At 39.1% G+C, this 20,511-nt stretch overlaps 1 protein-coding gene across 1 annotated transcript in view; it reads left to right on the top strand.

Moving 5' to 3' along the window:
* Positions 1–19,354, top strand: part of fndc4a (fibronectin type III domain containing 4a) — a 190,959-nt gene extending 171,605 nt beyond the window's left edge. Inside the window, exons 5-6 of the mRNA XM_055635539.1 lie at positions 3,307–3,440; positions 7,379–19,354. Coding sequence (XP_055491514.1) covers positions 3,307–3,440; positions 7,379–7,420 — 176 coding nt within the window. The 3' untranslated portion in view covers positions 7,421–19,354. The remainder of the gene's footprint in view (positions 1–3,306; positions 3,441–7,378) is intronic.
* Positions 19,355–20,511: the final 1,157 nt, after the last annotated feature.

Consider the following 20,511-nt stretch of genomic DNA (forward strand, 5'->3'; position numbering starts at 1 on the left):
CCTTTGTGTCAGAGAATTCCACAGATTCACCACTCTCTGTGTGAACAAGAAATTCTCATCTCGGTCCTAAAAGATTTCCCCCTTATTTTCAAACGGTGACCCCTTGTTCTGGACTTCCCCAACATCGGGAACAATCTTCCTGCATCTAGCCTGTCCAACCCCTTAAGAATTTTGTAAGTTTTTATAAGATCCCCCCTCAATCTTCTAAATTCTAGCGAGTACAAGCCGAGTCTATCCAGTCTTTCTTCATATGAAAGTCTTGCCATCCCAGGAATCAGTCTGGTGAACTTTCTCTGTACTCCCTCTATGGCAAGAATGTCTTTCCTCAGATTAGGAGACCAAAACTGTACGCAATACTCCAGGTGTGGTCTCACCAAGACCCTGTACAACTGCAGTAGAACCTCCCTGCTCCTATACTCAAATCCTTTTGCTATGAAAACTAACATACCATTCGCTTTCTTCACTGCCTGCTGCACCTGCATGCCTACTTTTAATGACTGATGTACCATGACACCCAGGTCTCGTTGCATCTCCCCTTTTCCTAATCGGCCACCATACAGATAATAGTTTACTTTCCTGTTCTTGCCACCAAAGTGGATAACCTCTCATTGATCCACATTATACTGCATCTGCCATGCATTTGCCCACTCATCCAACCTATCCAAGTCACCTTGTAGCCTCCTAGCATCCTCCTTACAGCTAACACTGCCCCCAGCTTCGTGTCATCCGCAAACCTGGAGATGTTGCATTCAATTCCCTCGTCCAAATCAATAATATATATTGTAAATAGCTGGGGTCCCAACACTAGGCCTTGAGGTACCCCACTAGTCACTGCCTGCCATTCTAAGAAGGACCCGTTCACTCCTACTCTTTGCTTCCTGTCTGCCAGCAGGTTCTCTATCCACATCAATACTGAGCCCCCAATACCATGTGCTTTAAGTTTGTATACTAATCTCTTATGTGGGACCTTGTTGAAAGCCTTCTGAAAGTCCAGACATGATTTACCTTTCATACATCCATGCTGACTTTGTCCAATGATTTCACCATTTTCCAAAGGTGCTGCTATCCCATCTCTAATAACTGACTAGCATTTTACTCACTACCGATGTTAGACTAACTGGTCGATAATTCCCCGCTTTCTCTCTCCCTCACTTTTTAAAAAGTATCAAGGCAAGCTCTCTAACTTGTTTAAGCCTCTCCTAGATAAGAACATGCTTTTATGATGAATTCACTCAGGCTAAAGCTGTTAAGCAGGCAGTGCCGAGTTGAAGCGAATGATCTTGCCTGAAATAACGCAAAAACTAATTTGGTGATTTTAAGGTTACTTGCTTCTTTTTGAATTCTTTTTTCATTGTGAAAAGTTGTCACAATGTAGATCTTGTTCAGTAAAGTTGAAGTTCAGTAGGCACAAAACAAAATGTTAGAATTTATATAAACCAAAGCAAATAGCAGTGGAGATTCATGGAACTTTCCTCAAAACCTCTTAGACCTCCCCCCGCCCCCACTCCCCATACCCATCCCCCATTATATTGTGCTCAGTGTAGATGTTTGTGGGAGATGGGCAGAGGGATGGGGGAGTGTTCTCAGATTACATCAAAGCCTCTTCCCGCTTTACCTTGTTGAGAATTGCCACAGAAACCAATATTTGAAATGCTACAGAAATTGAAAAGAGGATAGTTAATGATTCCAAAGCTATTTTCATTTCACTACAGAGTTAGCAGGACCGTAAACCAGTTTTGCGGAAACTTTTGCCCCACCTCTGCTGTGGCACCAAATCACTGGATTGCTCCCCTGGACTAAGAAGAATCAAATACACAGGACTAGATGTTAAAAGTCCCTTGTGCCAATAGGTGGGGAGCATTTCACGACATCCGTTGATTGTTGAGAGTGGTAGACGCTCAACATCGGTGGGGGGCGGGGGGGTGATACATATATCTTGGCCTGTGTAACCTTCAGGATAGTTGGGCACAGGACACATCATCAGTAGTGTACCCTTGCATCACTAGGTGTTTCGGCCTTTTAACACTATACACCCTCCACAAGGGCGGCCCGCTGCAGGATGATCAGCCCTCAGCGCGTGTCCCGTGTCAAACCATCCCAAAGGAAGTCTACTGCAGTGTGATCAATTGCCTGTCTTTGCAGTGGTTCAGTGAAGTAACACAATGTCAATCCCTAGTCCTTGTTTAACATTCTGATGTCACAGGTAGTCCCAGTGGTCTTGGTAGCATCTCATTAAGTTGGATTAAATAAGTAAATGGAGATTAGATCCCACTATACCTATACCATCTCTAAATAGTCATTTGTTTTCCAATTACATTTGGTACATCTTGAGGAATTTAACAAAGTATTGACAAGTTTGTCACAGAGTCAAAGAAAGATAATGCACAGAAAAGGCTCTTTGGCCCATTGTATCCATGCCAGCTATTGAGCACCCATTTTTACACTCCTACCCTTACCCACTTTATTGACCCCACATTAACACCCACTCTCCATCATCCTCCCAAAGATTTTGCCCTTCAGTACCAGTAGAAGATAACCATTAAAATGCTTAAGTCAGCTGGGCTTTCATAAACCGTTAACATTTATACATACAAAGAACAATTTTCAATCACAGTGGGTACAGAATTGAGAAACCACACCATTGCAATCAATTGCAGCAGCCTTAAGAAAATCTATAACCACATTGTTGAAAAATGTCAATCCCCATCCACAAGGTTAGTTTGTCACATGTACTCGGAAGTGGTAATTCTTGCAAAGCACGCATGGTTATTCTGTTCTAGACATCTCTTTTCATGAGTCAACATTTTTGCTTAAGACAACCCAGAATGTCATTTAGTTTAGTTTAGTGTAGAGACACAGAGTGTACTTGGTGACCCAAAGGACCTGTTTTCATGCTGTGTCTCTAAACTAAACTATAATTAAAGAGCAACTTCTCCAAGGTTTAATTTGGTTTAGTTTTGTTTAGAGATACAGCTATAAAACAGACCCTTTGGCCTACCAGGTCCACACCACCCAACGATCACCGCACATTAACACCATCCTACACACACTAGTGATAATTAACATTTATACCAGGCCAAGTAACCTACAAATCTGTACGTATTTGGAGTGTGAGAGGAAACCGAAGATCTCAGGGAAACCCACGCAGGTCACGTGGAGAATGTACAAACCATGCAGACAAGCCCCCATAGTCAGGATCGAACCCGGCCACTGGCGCTGTAAGGCAGCAACTCTACCGCTGTGCCACCGTGCCGCCTGGTGAATCATAGCATTTCAGTAAAAATATTTTCCTCTGGTCTCTTTCAGCTGTCATCGCGCTCTTCTGCAGACAATATGACATCATTAAAGACAATGACTCAAACAACAACAAGGAAAAGGCCAAGCCCTCATCAGAACACAGCACCCCAGAGCGCCCAACGGGTGGATTACTGCGCAGTAAGGTGAGCCCTACAACAGCTGGTTGAAAAACATGAAAGAGACATCATTAATTTCACATGTACTTGATCCTATCTTAAAGATCGAAATTCAAAATCAGTGGGATTATGCCTTCATTTTATTTTACTTTGGTTTTAAATCGTCCGCACTTAAATTGTATCAAAGTTAATATCAAAGAAGTTACATGATACAACATGATGAAGGTGTCACTTGACAACAAAAACATCTTAATTATGGCAAAAAATAGTATTTGGTATAACAATCGACTGGATCTTCATTCTAGTTATATTTTAGGTCCTTGGTTAGAGATTGAAAGTTTGCACTAACCAAAGAAATAACCAAAGAAATTACTATGTGAAAGGTACATACTTCGCTGTCATGTGCTGGGGCAGCAGGGCAAAGCCGTGGATGTCAATAGGATTAACAAACTCATCAGGAATGCTGGCTCTGTCCTGGGGGTGGAGTTGGATTCACGGGAGCTGGTCTTGGAGGGAGGATGCTCCTCAAACTGTGGAGGATCTTGGACAATACAGCTCACCCCCTCCATGACACACTGGTCAACCAGAGGAGTACCTTCAGCAACAGACAGGTTCCACCAAGATGCAGGACAGAACACCACAGGAGATCCTTCTTCCCTGTGGCTATCAACCTGTGCAACTCAACCCAATGAAATTAAAATATATAATTAGTTAATTATCTCATTAAGTAGCTAATTGCAAAATTAACCGTTGTGACGGAAATAGTGATAAACACCAAGACTGCCTTGAAAATTCAAAAATTTGATATTTTCAAGATCAGAACTTCAATATTATTGTATTATATGCTGTAAGTCCGTAACAGACAAGAAAAGAAATTATAATTTCCAGCAAAAGACCAAGTCTTCATGGAGAAGATCAGCTGCTAGCTGGTACATTGGCATATCATAATCAGTAGAATCATCATGCAACCAATAAGCAACTCTGGACACCTTGTTTTTCCTCAACTTTTCAATGTTGGCATTGTAAACTACAAGTTTTTGCTCTTCAAACCACGCATGACATGCTTTTCTGCCCACTACTTTCCCATTCAGACTGACTTTTTCCAAACGAGGTATACACGTACACGATGTGTCCATTTTTAAGATCCCTCTTAGTACTCGGGCATGACAGAGAAATTCACTTCAAGGTGACCTCCAGCTATGCCAGGCTGGGCATTTGGATTGACAATTTTGCATTTCTTTTTCAGAGGCATCTGTTTAAAATGTAAAGAAAATAAAAACACTGAACAGCATTAAGTTTTTATTTGCTGTTTTAGAAAACAAAGTAGAAATGATTTTGTTCAACAAAATGCCAAACACAAGTTAAACGTTAAAACGAATAGTAAATTCCCAACAAAAATTCATATCATCAGTGTTATCAAATCAATTGAATTAATCTAAATTCAACTACTAGATCTAAACATGTATCCAATTCTTAAGAAAAGGCTAAAAATAAATGTTTAAACAGCCCAAGTATCCAAATAACAAACTGATCCCATTCACACAAGAATTCACAATATAACATGATTTTTAAATCTCACATTGTCATGAATTTCTAAACCAAATCGAAGGAATTGAATGTTCAATTCCCATATATTTTACTCTGTTGGTTTATAACTTCGCAGCAGGCAAGGGTCGTTTTACATAGACATGTGTTCAAAATCCACAAACATCCACTCTCAAGATAATCAAAACCATGATTTTTTGCACAATCATGTCATGAACATCTAAAGTATCTATATTTTGTGTTGATCAATATTTTCGTACTAAATATCTGACTAAAAACTATGTACTGTGGAGGTTTTTAGTCAGATATTTAGTGTGAAAATATTGATCATGGATAGCCAATAACATAACATATAGATCATTTAGATGTTCTTATGCTTGTGCAAAAAATAATGAATTTGATTATCTTGAGAGTGGATGTTTGTGGATTATGATACAGAGAATGGATTGTGGCGGCCACCATGATTTTGCTCACAATCACAGTCACAGCTGGCAGGCAGGACACAGCCGATATCGGGCCTAAATAACATATATCGCATCATCAGATTAAAATGAAATTACACCAAAAACTAGATAAGATGTTAAAAAAGATCAGGTATTCGTGTGAGAGTAATCAGAGTTCAAGGTATGCATGTTTGTGCTTGTGGGCAAAGCAGGTAGGAGAAAGGAACTCTGGATGACAAGAGAAATGAAGGTGAGATCAAGTGTGTAGGTGTGTAGGGGATTGTGGAGGATACTTAAGAAAGAAATCATGTTGACAAAAAAGAGCGACTTTATTCACATAGAGAGTGGTGCATTTGGGGAACAGGCAGCCAGAAAAAGTAGTTGAGGCAGGTACAATGACAACATTTTACAGACATTTGACAGATACATGGATAGGAAAGATTTGGAGAGTTATGGACCAAATTGGGCAAATGGGCTGAGCTGACATAAAGCATGGACGAGTGGCCAAAGGGCTTATTTCTATGTTGTATGAAAATACAACACAGTGCTTTATGACTCTCATTCTTTCTGCCATCACCTCTGGAATGCGGAAATGAGCCAAACGGTGCACAGTTATAACGGCCTTTCACTCCTTTACTGAATAGGTGACATTTCATTAGTCAATTTTATGAACGTACTTTAATTTCACTAAAGTTTCAGAGAGAATTGTTTTGCATACTAAATTCAGTAGGTACCATGCAATTGAAGAAGAGACGAAAGAGAGAGGAACATCATATATTCATTGGGGGAGCACAGTGGCAATTGGTAGAGAGGGTGAGAGGGATCTCCTGGGGGACATGATGCCATCCATCTGTACATCAGTTTATTGTTTTGTGTACTGAGGTACAGTGAAAAGCTTTTGTTGCTTGCTAACCAGTCAGCAGAAAGGCAATCCATGATTACAATCAAGCCATCTACAGTGTACAGATACATGATAAAGAGAATAATTTAAATAATGTTTAGTACAAGGTAAAGCCAGTAAAATCCAATCAAAGATAGCCTGAGGGTCATCAATGAGGTAGATAGTAGTTCAGCACTGCTCTCTGATTGTGGTAGGATGGTCCAATTCTATACTGCCATCGTAGAGTCTGTCCTCACCTTCTCCATCATGGCTTGGTTTGGCTCAGCCACCAAGCACGACATCCGAAGGCTGCAGCAAATCGTTCGATCAGCTGAGAAGGTTGTTGGCTGCAACCTTCCCCCATTGACAAACTGTACACTGCAAGGGCCAGGAAGCGAGCGGGTAAGATCATCTTTAACCCCTCTCACCCTGGCCACAAACACTTTGAAGCACTTCCCTCTGGAAGGCGACTCCGGACTGTCAAAGCCGGCACAGCCAGACATAAAAACAGTTGTTTGTCACGAGCAATAGCTCTACTCAATAACCGATAGTCTGTAGCTTCCTTCTGCTCTGGTATTTTATTTCATTCACATGTTTAAACTATAATGTTTTTTCCTTAATGTTTTAATGTTTTATGGTTTATTCTTAATTGTTTACTGATTGTTGTGTTGTTACTTGCGAGTGGAGCACCAAGACAAATTCCTTGTATGTGAATATACTTGGCCAATAATTCATTCATTCATTCAGTTGCCTGATAACAACTCGGAAGAAACTGTCCCTGAATTTGGAGGTACGTGATTACCTTTTGCCCGTGCTGCCATCCTTCTGTAGGTGAATCGAACTTTCATTGAAATCTTATTTCCACACTTTTAAATTATACCCTGTTGTGTGAAACTACCCTTCACAGGTTTTGTTTGCAGGTTATTGGCCATTTTCTAAAATGTTCACATCTTCACTCAAAAATATTTAATAGAAGACTTAAAGATTTGTTGCTAATCCTACCAGCAATGTCAAGTAATGTTGGCTGATGATGATTTGGCTCTGCAAATTTTGACATTGTGCTCAGATTTTAATTTTACTTTTCTTCTTGCTTTTAGTTCCAAAATAACACACCAGCCATTAACATCATTGAAGTTTGACTGCTACGCGATTGCACTGTAGATGGAGCAACAGCACAGCTGACTGAAGGAACGTTGACTAAATCTTATTTATCCATACTTTGCATTTTAACACCACTTCTTTATGCCTGAAAGCATGTCGTAGCCAAAAGTTTCTTCGCTCAGAGACATCTGCATGGGAACTGAAGCCATGCATGTTGGAATACTTCTTCAGTACAAAGGACCATCAAAGATGACCTGTGCAGATATTGTCCAAGGCCCAGTGACTTGCAGTAACAACCTGACTCCAACGTTTGCTCTGCCGGCTTCAGAGCCCCACTCCTTGATAATCCAGATCCGATTTGCTGGCCTGCCAATTCTCAGATCTGTTCTTTCCTTGTTAAGCAGCAGTGGATTGCCAGAAAGGTTAGGTTGGGGACACAACAACAGAAATGGTGAGATAACACAGCTCCAATCTGCAGGTGATTCCCATATACCCGCTGGAATGAAAAAGTGAGAGAGTGCTAGCCAGATATGGCTGAGGATAAATTTCGAGATTTAAAAAATGTGCCCATGTTATTTAAATTAATCATATTTTTTTCCAATCTGATTCAAGAACTTCAGATAAGATTCATATGTCAGTCAACACAGAAGATGTTGTCTCTGGTCAATATTGATATTATATAAATTTAGAGCTTCTTTTTCAATTGCTGTAGGATTCAATGCACACACAAATCCAAACACATGTATATGTTACCTGAAGAATTGATTCCACCTTACTTACTTTCACTTAAATAACATTTTTAATTTCATTAACATTAAGCCCATTATGTTGATTGGTAATATTCCCAAAAGAGAGATTAACCACAAAAGAGAAACAAATCTCTCTTAATTAATGGAGTAGGGCTTTCATTTATACCATGGTTAGCAATTGATATTACTGTATTAATTACAATGTAACATTCTGTGTAATAATATGATTGTAATTAGAAATAGTAGAATTGACTGAGAAAAATGTTACCAATTTCTGAATTTTCGAAGAATTTGCTGCTTTAAATTTAAAGAGGAAATCTACTGTTCTGTTCAAATGTTTCTCTATGGAAGTGGATTTATTTTAATTTTGATTGCAGAGCCAAAGACAGCAGCATCCTTTGCAAGGGATGAAATGCCTGATAATGAGAATTGTTTTATATGCCATGCCTGTGGAATAATGGAAAGCGGTATGAATGGTATTTCAAAGTGATATTACTTTTCTAAATGTTAACAATTACAATGAATTAATATGCAAGCTGAACAAAGTATTTCTTTGGCCTCTTATTTCCTTTTGTCGTTTACCTACAACTGTACTGTTCTGTGATAAAGAGGAATATTGAGACAATGTTAACGATTGTGATGAGAAGGTTATTGGTTACCTTGGAATAGTCCTGTGATTATTTTATTTCCCCGCTTCCCCGCCAAAATGAAAATGTTTACCTGCTAATTAAGTAGTTCCACTTGACAGTATGGCCAACATCAGAATAATACGTGCATATTCATTTTTTAAGACTTTTTGAATCTTAGTCAGTGCGTTAAGCCATCTATAAACATTGCCAAGAAATACCAGAACTGTTTATATCCCAATGTACAAAAGCAGCACAATTTATATGTATAACAAGGCTGTCCTGTGGATTACTTTGTCCTTCAGTTAGTGCCTACCACAATATGTATTGCCAGATGAGAAGAAATGTTTTTTCTTCCACATTAACAGCAGAAAGGTATTATGCAAGGGTTTGTGTTACTGCTTGCAAAGCAATGAGATTTCAAAGTGCATTTTCATGAAATCAATGTCCCTTTAAAGTTTGTTCAATCTTTACTGATGTGTTAATCTATTGCTGATGGGCATGCCAACCACCTTGTTAATGGTGGGTCCACTGCTGATAAATTCAGAAACACTTCAGGCAACGCACAAAGGAACACATTATAAACAAACTGCAGTTGTATTCAAGGGTAGAAGGCAAGAGGAAGGGGAACATGGCTGGTATGAGTGGGGCTGACAAAGTGAATTGAGGAGAGGACAATTGATCAGTAGTCCATGATCTTGGAACCTACAACTGCCAGACATGCAGGTAGGAGTTGTCATTGAGTCAGGTCTTGTTTATTGTTTGGGAGTGGGCAGGTAGTCACTGACTTGATGGGGCAGGGGAGATGTGATCACCAGTTGGGAGCAATTTGGAAGAGGTTTGCGAGTCAAATGGATGGTGGCTGAGTTACAGACTTGCAACATGCAGTCTATGGTCAGGTGCTGAGATTTGGTTCTGAGCTTCATGAGCTTGGTGCGAAGAGGTTGAGTGATTGGGACCTGGGGGACAGGATATGAGGGAGTGGAGGGCGAAGCTGGGTGAACTTGGGAAAGGAGTTGTGATTGCCTTTGAGAGTTGTTGGGTACAGAAACCTGAGGGGAAAAAGGTGAAGTAAATGAATTAAAATGAAACTGGCAGAGTTACCAGTTAGGAGGCCTCATTTAAATTGCACTAATATATTGCACACAGCACGACGAACATTAGTGATGCTAAATGTGACAAACAAAAAGCATTCAACAGAATAACATGAACTCATTTCTCCTTCATGGAGAGTGACGTCACTATGTGTGCACCTGATTTGTGACAGGGAGTGCCCGATTAATTTCTGGTGAATTATTCACCTGGAATACATCAATTAATTGATTTTCACACACAGCATTGAAGACGCAATACTCTGTAATTGAATTTCTAACATATTTCTGTGTTACTACCCTTTGTGCCAACTTTAACTGAGGTGTTAAGTTATTTAAACCGGGTCAATTAATGCCCCATAAAAAGAAGCAGAGTGTGGAGGTGTGCTGAAATGTAATAAATGAATAACCTGCCCAACCTAATTTAAAGACAAGCAGTTCTCATTGAAAGCAGCATTGCACTGAAATTATTGCATAATAGGATCAATTGGATAATCTCTGTAAACGAGATTACTGCTCTCTTCAGTATTTCCAACCTTTTAAAAAAAAACTTTCCCAAAGGTGAAATTGAAGGAATTCCCACCTCCTTTCCCCACCAGAATTTGCAGATAACACAAAGCTGGGTGGCATTGTGAACTGTGAGGAGGATGCTATGAGGATGCAGCGTGACTTGGACAGTTCGGATGAGTGGGCAGATGCATGGGAGATGCAGTATAATGTGGATATATGTGCGGTTATCCACTTTGGAGGCATGAACGGGAAGGCAGATTATTATCTGAATGGTGTCAAGTTAGGAAAAGGGGAAGTACAACGAGAACTGGGTGTCCTAGTTCATCAGTCAAGTAAGCATACAGATACAACAGGCAGTGAAGAAAGCTAATAGCATGTTGGCCTTCATAAAGAGAGGAGTTGAGTAGAGGAGCAAAGAGGTCCTTCTGCAGTTGTACATGATCCTGGTGAGACCACACCTGGAGTATTGTGTGCAATTTTGATCTCCTAATTTAAGGAAGGACATTCTTGCTATTGGGGGAGTGCAGCGTAGGTTCACGAGGTTACTTCACAAAGTTCACGGGATGGCGGGACTGTCATATGATGAAAGACTGGCGTCACTGGGCTTGTATTCACTGGAATTTAGAAGGATGAGAGTGATATTATAGAAACATATAAAATTATTAAGGGATTGGACACGCTAGATGCAGGAAACATGTTCCCGGTGTTGGCCACAGTTTAAGAATAAGGGGTAGGCCATTTAGAACTGAGATGAGGAAAAACCTTTTCACACAGAGTTGTGAATTTGTGGAATTCTCTGCCTCGGAAGGCAGCGGAGGCCGATTTACTGGATGCATTCAAAAGAGCGTTGGATAGAGCTCTTAGGGCTAGCGGAATCAAGGGGTTTAAGGAGAAGGCAGGAACAGGCTTCTACACGATTGTAGATGATCAGCCATGTTCACATTGAATGGCAGTGCTGGCTCGAAGGGCCGAATGGCCTACTCCTGCACCTATTGTCTATGTATAATTAGATAATAGTATTCTCAGAACTGAAAGATCTGCAAAGGGCTAATCAGACCCCAATATTTCTTGAGCTGTTTATTTCTCATATATCAGAAATACCTTCCCTCAGAATTTACTTCTTTTACAGTAATATATTGAAATTTGCAACTTTTCTTGGTTGGAAAGATAAAGTATATGAAGGGCAAACATGTTTACTACCCAATGGTATGAATGTTGAATTCTCCAATTTTAGCTAACAAAACTACACTCACACTCCTTTCTTCCCCCACCCTCTCTTTCTTTCTTCCTCCCTCCCTCCCCCTCCGAGTTTCTCCAATACAGTGTCTTTTTTCATTGCTTACTAATTGGATTACTCATGAATACATTTGATGTAGAAGCTGGGTCAGAAACCCAACAAAAATGTGAGAGCACAAAGTTTGAGTAAAACAGAACCAATTCAATGTGAAACCATTCCAAGTGCAGGCAACAGACTCATTTAAGCATTATATTCACTCGCCAATGATCTGAGAGCTACTCTCTGAGGAATTAAATTCCAGCACGAGTCACTGCTTTCAGGATGGAGGAAGCGAAACGGGAAATTGGTAGGAAAATGAAGACAAATAGCATAGAGATTAACAAAATTACTAAATGAAAAGAAATATGTGCACTATAAGGAGAAGGTTAAAGTGAAATAAAGAAAGTAAATCTATAAAATATTTTAATAATATCATCACACACTATCACAATCCAATACTGTAGTTAACTTTTTTTTTTAATGCAAATGGTGTTTTGAAGGAAACCACTAACATATATGTTGTCAATTATTTTGTCCGAGATGGTTAATGTTAAATATCACCACAACACCAGGATAACCCCCTACTCCAAAAAATTCTAAGGTAGCATTCATGTTCTCAGCAACACTTCAGTTTGTTAACTCCGTGTGACAATGTAACATTACTTTAGAATTTCCGAAGTACCTATCACAAGTTTTTTTTAATGCTGAAGTGAGTCGTAAAGCCATAACTTTCCTTGAAGCCAGTGTACTCTGAATGAACTGTGGCCAATATCTACAGGCTTAGAAGGCTATTTTGAGTAAAACCCCTACTTCGAAATTCTATCACAATGCGGAAGATAATATTTAGTGTTCTGAACTAAGCAGTGTGGCTGAACCTCATTGGAGTAAATATTAGCCGCTCCATATGTGCTTTCTATGGTGAGTTTAACAGTGCAATTACTGATCTAGATTCTAATTATGTTTCATGAAAAATGCAGTTTATTACATAATTCAAGCGTCTTGGAATATTGTATTCCCAGTTAAAAATGTTGCATAAATACAAATATGCCTTGCAGCATGGTGGTTACAACAGTGGAAAATTAAAAATATCATTCTAATTTGGACTAGAATTACCACTAAATTTACATATTTTGTCAGCAATGCATCAGTACATGTTGCAGAGGGCTTAATATGAGTAATTATTAACATTTTATGCAAAATAACAAGAGAAAAAGAGACTAAAATTGTTTAAATATTGGCATGATCTGAATGGAAATTGTTGGGGGCATTAGCTACATAATCTGTAAATATCTCTCTAATCAGCAAGCATAAAGCATTGTCAACTTAGAGTCATAGAGTGATACAGTGTGGAAACAGGCATTTTGGCCCAACCAGCCAACATGTTCCAGCTACACTAGTCCCAACTGCCTGCACTTGGTTCATATCCCTCCAAACCTGTCCTATCCATGTACATGTCTTGTTTCTTAAACGTTGGGATAGTCCCAGCCTCAACTACCTCCTCTGGTAGCTTGTTCCATACACCCACCATCCTTTGTGTGAAAAAGTTACCCCTCAGATTCCTATTAAATATTTTCCCCATCACCTTGAACCTATGTCCTTTGGTCCTTGATACCCCTACTCTGGGCAAGAGACTCTGTAAATCTACCTGAACTATTCCTCTCATGATTTTATACACCTCGATAAGATTACCCCTCATCCTCCTGCACTCCAAGGCATAAAGACCCAGCCTCTCCCTATAGCTCACACCCTCTAGTCCTGGCAACGTCCTCATAAATCTTCTCTGAACCCTTTCAAGCTTGGTAATAACTTTCCTATAACATGGTGCCCAGAACTGAACACAATATTCTAAATACGGTCTCACCAACGTCTTATACAACTGCAACATGACCTCCCAACTTCTGTACTCAATACTCTGACTGATGAAGGCCAAAGTGCCAAAAGTCTTTTTGACCACCTTATCTACCTGCAACTGAATCTTCAAGGAACCATGCACCGGCACTCCTAGATCCCTCTGCTCTACAACACTCCCCAGAGGCCTACCATTTACTGTGTAGGTCCTTGTAGGCATCTCAAAATGCAACATCTCACACTTCTCTGTATTAAATTCCATCAACCTTTCCTCCATCCACATGGCCAATCGCTTCAGATCCTGCTGCAATCTTTCACAACCACTATCTGCAAAACCATCCACTTTTGTATCATCAGCAAACTTGCTAATCTTGCCCTGTATGTTCTCATCCAAATCATTGATGTAAATCTTGTAAAACAGTGTGGTAATTTTGCATTTTACAGATAAAGGACAAACTTCACTTCCTAGCAAGAAAAGGTCTGCACATACAGCATGATTTCATGCATTTAGCCATGCATCGTCAGGTTAAAGCATTGATACGTAATTGATTCCATGTGGGAAGACCATCACTACAATGCTCCTTTCATCTCTTGACCCATAGTTCATGAATGATGGAGCCTGAAGTGTATAGCAGGACTGGCCACAAATAATATTTGAAATAGGGCCCATTTATCAGGATTATAGGGATTGTATGATTTGCCTCAGATGTATTATTACTTTTTTTATTTCCAATTTATTTTAGCTGAAGAATATTGTGCCGTATCACACAGTGATTGCCAGTAAACTGAGATGTTCATAGCTGGTATGAAAGAGGCACCTCTGTTAAAGAGTTCACACACAGACATCTTCCGCTGCTCAGAAAAGTAGTGGAGACAAACATCTTTGACTGGGGGATTGACTAAAAATATGTGAGTTAATGTGGAGGTTTCTAGCAATTCTGTGAATTGTATGAACGATTATCATTTGTAACAATTTTGCTTAATGCAGTCAACAGTTTATATAATTACACTTCAATGCAAAACTAATTGCTTGCAGCAGTTGCTAATGCCATATTAATCAGCTAGTTAGTGGATAAATTCTGACATGTTTGTTTCTCATATCATACTGACTATTGCTAAGTTATTAGCCTCATTAAAACAGTATAATTTATACAATCCAGAATTCATTGGATGCTCCAACATCTGCCTTTTGCTGCTGTGTAATTTTCTTACCCTGTAATATCATCAACGTGAAGTGGACTATTATGCCACTCTGTTCTGAGATTTTGCAGGAAATTGAAATGTAGATGACCAGCCTTCAAGCTGCACTTTGTTTGAAGCTCGATGGCAACTGTAATCGCCATATATAACAACAAAGTACCCAGTGAATTTTGAATCTTGACCATTTGAGGCGGCTCTTATTCAGAGTGACAGTATTTATTCAAGGCTTGAGGGAAAGATACAAGGATCCTTGGGAAGCATGAATAACCTCATAGATCTTTATTGAACAGTTACAGAATTCAGATTATAACGGTAAGGATCTCCTGTTACAGCGTGTTTATGGCACTAAGGAATATCCACTGAACATTGACGAGGACTTTTGTATGCTAAATTTCCAAAGGGAAACTTGGAAAACTTGTTTATTCCCAAAACCTTTTTTTTAAACTACGAATGAGTTTAAAATATGAGTGTGGAGTGGAGGTTGGCAGGTGGAGAGAAGAAGGGTTAATGTTAGAGAGTGGGAGACAGTTGACCAAAACTTACTTTGATGGAATAAACTGCATGATCCTGTATTTTTCCTGGGGTTTGTCTTCACATTCAAAATTTAATAGGAACCTGTGGAGCAACATTTTCGTTCAGAGGGTGGTGGGTATATGGATTGAGGTGCCATAGGAGGTAGTTGTGGCAGGTTCCATAACAGCATGTAAACGACAGTTGCACAGGTATATGGAGAGAGAAGGTGCAGTGGGATATGGGCTAAATGTGGGTAATTGGGACTAGTATAGATGGGGCATCTTGGTCGACATGGATGTTGGGTCAAAGGGCTTGTTTCTGTGTTGTTTGATCCTATGACTCTATTCCCAAAATTTACATAATTTTGCTTTTTAATATCACACCTTCTTCCCTCACTCACCATTGTACATTAACGGTGGATTATTTTCTGTGGGGAATCCTCCCACTTCAGCATCACAATGTCATTGGAAGGTGTACTCACTCTGGAAGATTGCTTGAACAAAAATGCAGCAGATGAATATGTGAAACATTGCCTATCAGGATAGAATTAAACTAGTCTGTCCATTAAAATAGCTCTGCCATTTTAATAAGCAAGGTTCTGCCAGTAGAACCAGAATCTCAATTATGTGAGGTCTTTAATCCACCATGTACATTACAAATCACACTAGATAGCAAAGGTGGGGTTCCCCTAAACTTTAGTCACTCAGTGCCTGATGTACGATTGTCAACTAATTCACCAAGAAACATGAGACAAACATGGACAATCTTTCCACCAGTTTCCTTTGCTCTTTCACTGCCTCTGTATGGTCAGGCTGCTTATCTGGTTTTCAAATTTAAAAGAACTGCATTTTATTCTGTTAAACTTTGGGAAGGATACAGACTTTATCTCTGCCCCTTGCCATAAACTATAATGACTGCCAATACTTCCACTGCCCCCATTCTTCCTCAACCATTGACTTTGAATCATATTTCCCCTCCAACACACTTCCAACTCTGTATCACCACTTAACATCTTACTCCCTCTTTAAGACTGAGCCAGAAGAAGGGTCTCGACCCGAAATGTCACCCATTCCGTCTCTCTAGAAATGCTGCCTGTCCCGCTGAGTTACTCCAGCACTTTGTGTCTATCTTCAGTTTAAACCAGCTTCTGCAGTTCCTTCCTACAAAAAAATAGATAGATCTCTACATTATCTTGGTGGATCTCCTCCGTTATTGTATTACTTGTCATCTGTGCATGTTTGCTGTGGCAAGCAAAGAGAGAGAAGACTTCAAGGCTATACAACGACAGCATGTCAAAGTGAAAAGGGAGGACAAAGCAATGAATAATGAAGTGCAAAAAAAAAGTAGGAAAGGTCAAAGGAGATAATGAATGTAAAGGAAAGGCAAAAGTTCAGAAGCAAGGCATTATTATATTCTCAATTATAATACAATAATGACAAATATTTCATGGCTCATTCACCCTTCTCCAGAAATTAGCGAAGAAAATGCAACACTAAATCTTCTGGTGCTTACCCTGACAAAAGGTAATTTGAGTTACTTTACTGTGGCCAACACATCTCAAATAATACATATACATAAATCATTTAATTTGTCCCTTATGTATTTTTTGCTTCCAATACATTTTCTTTTACAGGAATAATTGGGGCCTCTGGAAATTCACTTAAAATGTAATACAACTGTAGACTAAGCTTATTTCCGTTAATAAGTAGTCTTGTACATTTTGCACAAAAAGTTTGAAGCTATGTCATTCCAGACGATTAATATGTCTTTTGTTTTGCAGAACAATAATAGCAGTAATTTAGAGGTAGAGGACCAGAATAGTTCAAGGATATTGTCCCATGATTGGAACTAAATTAAAACCATTGTCTGCTTCAACCTCTATAATTGCTTTATCATATGTATATTCTTTCTTCCAATAAAAATTAAACTACAGATGGAACCCAGTAATTAAATAATCAATCTTGATATTTTTGTAACAAAATACAGAATAGAACAAAGTAATTGATTTGGTGTTGAATAAATGAAAACTTGAATGCTCCCCAAAAGACTCAGTGAAGTTGGCATAGCAGCAGGCTATAAATGGCACTGCAGGGAAGCTGGGCTCTGCCCCCTTGCTTGTAATAAACCAGGTTGAACAGAAAGGTCTCTGCTCCCTGCTCACTTGGCTGATGTCAATTTGAGTGGTGATTGGAGTGATGCAAACCAAAACATTAGAGTGACACCACTTAAAATGCCACTACATCCATCTTTGCAAGGAGACAGTCTAGATTCATAGACAGAGCACAAATCAATACCTTTAGAAGAAATGGGGAGATGTGCAGTGGAACAGAAAATAAGTATATTCTCAATTTTAATACCAGTTCAAGGAGGGCAAAGCTCCTTGCACATTAGACTGAAAGTACTGAAAGTGAGTCCAAAATTAGAATTTTTTGTTCTATTGATTCACCAACTTTTATTAAAGTTATCTTCCCCAAGAACCAAATGCATCTTTGAGCAGTTTCATTTGATGGTGAACCAGGCATTCTTTTTAATGGTCAGATAGCTAAATATATTTATTTCACTAAGAGAATCATTACATTGGTTATGATGATAATTCATAAATGCGTCATCACATAAATTGCTACACTGAGAATTTGAGAATGTGTGACATAGAGGATCTATTATTTGAGATTCTGTGAACTCACAGTTTTAAGGGATACAACAAGTGCAGTTCAAATATAGAATGTGGAGGGCCTGTGTGGATTCAGCATGTATATATTACTTTGCAGCATGACTTAGTAAAATGTGCAAAATATTAAAAACTCTAATAAAAAGTGATATTCTGCCATTGTTAGAGGTTGCCCAGAGACCACTAAAATGTGGACAGTGAGCTCTGCTCACAGGAACAGTGAACTGCTTTAAAAGCTCAAATGTTGGGTTTGAAAGTGAAGTATAATTTGTCACTTTGTGTATCTATCTGGCATGCCGTAATGTATTTATTTGTGATAAGTTTTCTGAGCAATACAGAGCTCTCGTGATATGTAGTGATTCCTGTTGATATAAATGAGCAATGCAACGGTGAAGCTGAATTTCTAAAGTGGAGCATAACCTCAAATACATTGGTTTCAGAGGGTTGCCTCATGCTACCAACTATGAGTGGCTACCCTTTTTGCTCCATGTTATCATGGTCACAAAATTGGAAATGTTTTGTTAAAGGTTAAAATTGTAGGAATTTCACCTTATCGCCATCTTCTTCAGGAGACTTGGAAATGGGCAATAGGTATTGGCCACATCAATGAATCCCACATCCTAAGAATGTATTTTTAAAGATTTAAATTCCAACAAAACTTTCATATTTGCAAACATTATTGATTCTGAAGAGCTATTTTGGGGGTGGTAATTTCCGTTGCCAAAGACACCTACCTTATAAAATAGGGAAATGTTTGAAAGGAGCAGCTAACTTTAGTTGTTTCAAATTGGAATATTGTGTATTCATTGCCCCAAAGGGAAATGTGGAAGTTCGGTGCCTTCATAGACATAATAGTACTTGTCTTTCTAAAATCGGTCAGAATCTAGGTCACATATGAGTTATTTGAAAGACACTGCCTCTGTTTTTCCTGTTTTTTTTAATGTTAGAAAGGCTAACATCATTGTGTTGGCATATTATTCAGCACTTTCATTTGACCTCCAGAACTAGGTTTGATTCATTATCCAAAAAAACCCAGCTTTATTTCTGTGCTTTAGAAGTTGGTGTGTATGATAAAGCATACACACCAAAATCCTATACTTCCAGCGGCAGAGGCCCGCAGGAACTGGAGGACAGAGATGTGTGGTGCGTCCGTCACTGTTCCCATTGGAAACCAACAGCACTGCGTCGCTAATGTTTTCAACGATGATGAATGAATTAATGAATCTGTGGGAATAATACATTCTGTTCTCAGAGAAATCAAATAATGTTCAGTCCAGAGGTAGAACTCATAACATCGTAGAAGCAATTTTAATATTAAAATATATTATTATTATTACTTTCTGTCGTCTTAACATTTATTCTTACTGAAATTGTAAGTTCCTGAGCCAAGAAATATTTGCAAATGCTGTAACTAAGCATTGTTATCATAAATGTTAATTTCAAATTGTTTTATACAGCTATATAAAAAACTAATAAAAGTATGATATGTTTTACAAAGATCTTTGAGTTTTTGTTTACTCAGCAAGTCAGGCAGCATCTCTGGGGAAAAAAGGATGGGTGATGTTTCAGGTTGGGACCCTTCTTCAGATTGAGAGTTGAGGGGAGGGAACTGGTTCCCTTTTTGGCAGGCTATGCCTGTAGGGATTGGCATTTGTGCACAGATTATTCATGATCTACATCAACCACAGTATCTAATGTTGTATTTGAAAAGTTTGTGCATAATATTTAAGAACATAGCAGAAGGGAGATGCAATGCCAAATGCTAATACATATATACAGATGGAAGTTATCAACTGATCTACGGTGTATTTCCAAGTTTGTCAATAATATAAGAACATAGCAGATGCAATGCCAAATGAAATAATATGAAGTTATCAACTTGGTTGCATAAAAACCATGGGCGGCACGGTGGCGCAGCGTTAGAGTTGCTTCCTTACAGCGCATTCTGTGCCAGAGACTCGGGTTTGATCCCAACTATGGGTGATATCTGTACAGAGTTTGTACGTTCTCTCTGTTGTACGTTCTCATGTGACCGCGTGACCACGTGAGACTCCAAGATCTTCGGTTTCTTCCCACACTCCAAAGACGTACAGGTTTATAGGTTAATTGGCTCGGTAAAAAAGAAAATCATCCCCAGCGTGTGTAGGGAAGTGCTAATGTGCAGGAATGGCTGGTCGGTACAAACTCGGTGGGCAGAAGGGCCTGTTTCTGCGATGTATCTCTAAACTAAACTAAACTAAAAAAGAAAACAGAGTATTATGTAAATGTAATAGAGGGAGTACAATGAAGAATCAATAGCCTGCTTCTAATAATGGCGGGTTTGCATATGGAAAGAGAATCAGTTAATAGGGCTTGATAGGGCTTAATAGGGCCTGTATTCACGAATGTAGAAGAAAGAGGGGATATCTCATTGAAACTTACAAAATTCTTACAGGGCTTAAAAGGTTGGACATAGGGGGGGCATGTTTCTACTGGTTGAAGAATCTAGGAGCAGGATAGGGGGTCATTAATGATTGATAGCAAACCTTTGGAATTATCTAGCCTAGAGAGATGTGTTGGCTCAGAATACTTTCATTCAAAGCAGCGGTTATTAGATTTCTGACGTTGAGGAAAAAGGAAATGGGGATATTGAAGGAAAATGACAATAA

The sequence above is a fragment of the Leucoraja erinacea genome, chromosome 5 (genome assembly GCF_028641065.1).
Source record: "Leucoraja erinacea ecotype New England chromosome 5, Leri_hhj_1, whole genome shotgun sequence".
NCBI classification, from domain to species: Eukaryota; Metazoa; Chordata; class Chondrichthyes; order Rajiformes; family Rajidae; genus Leucoraja; species Leucoraja erinaceus.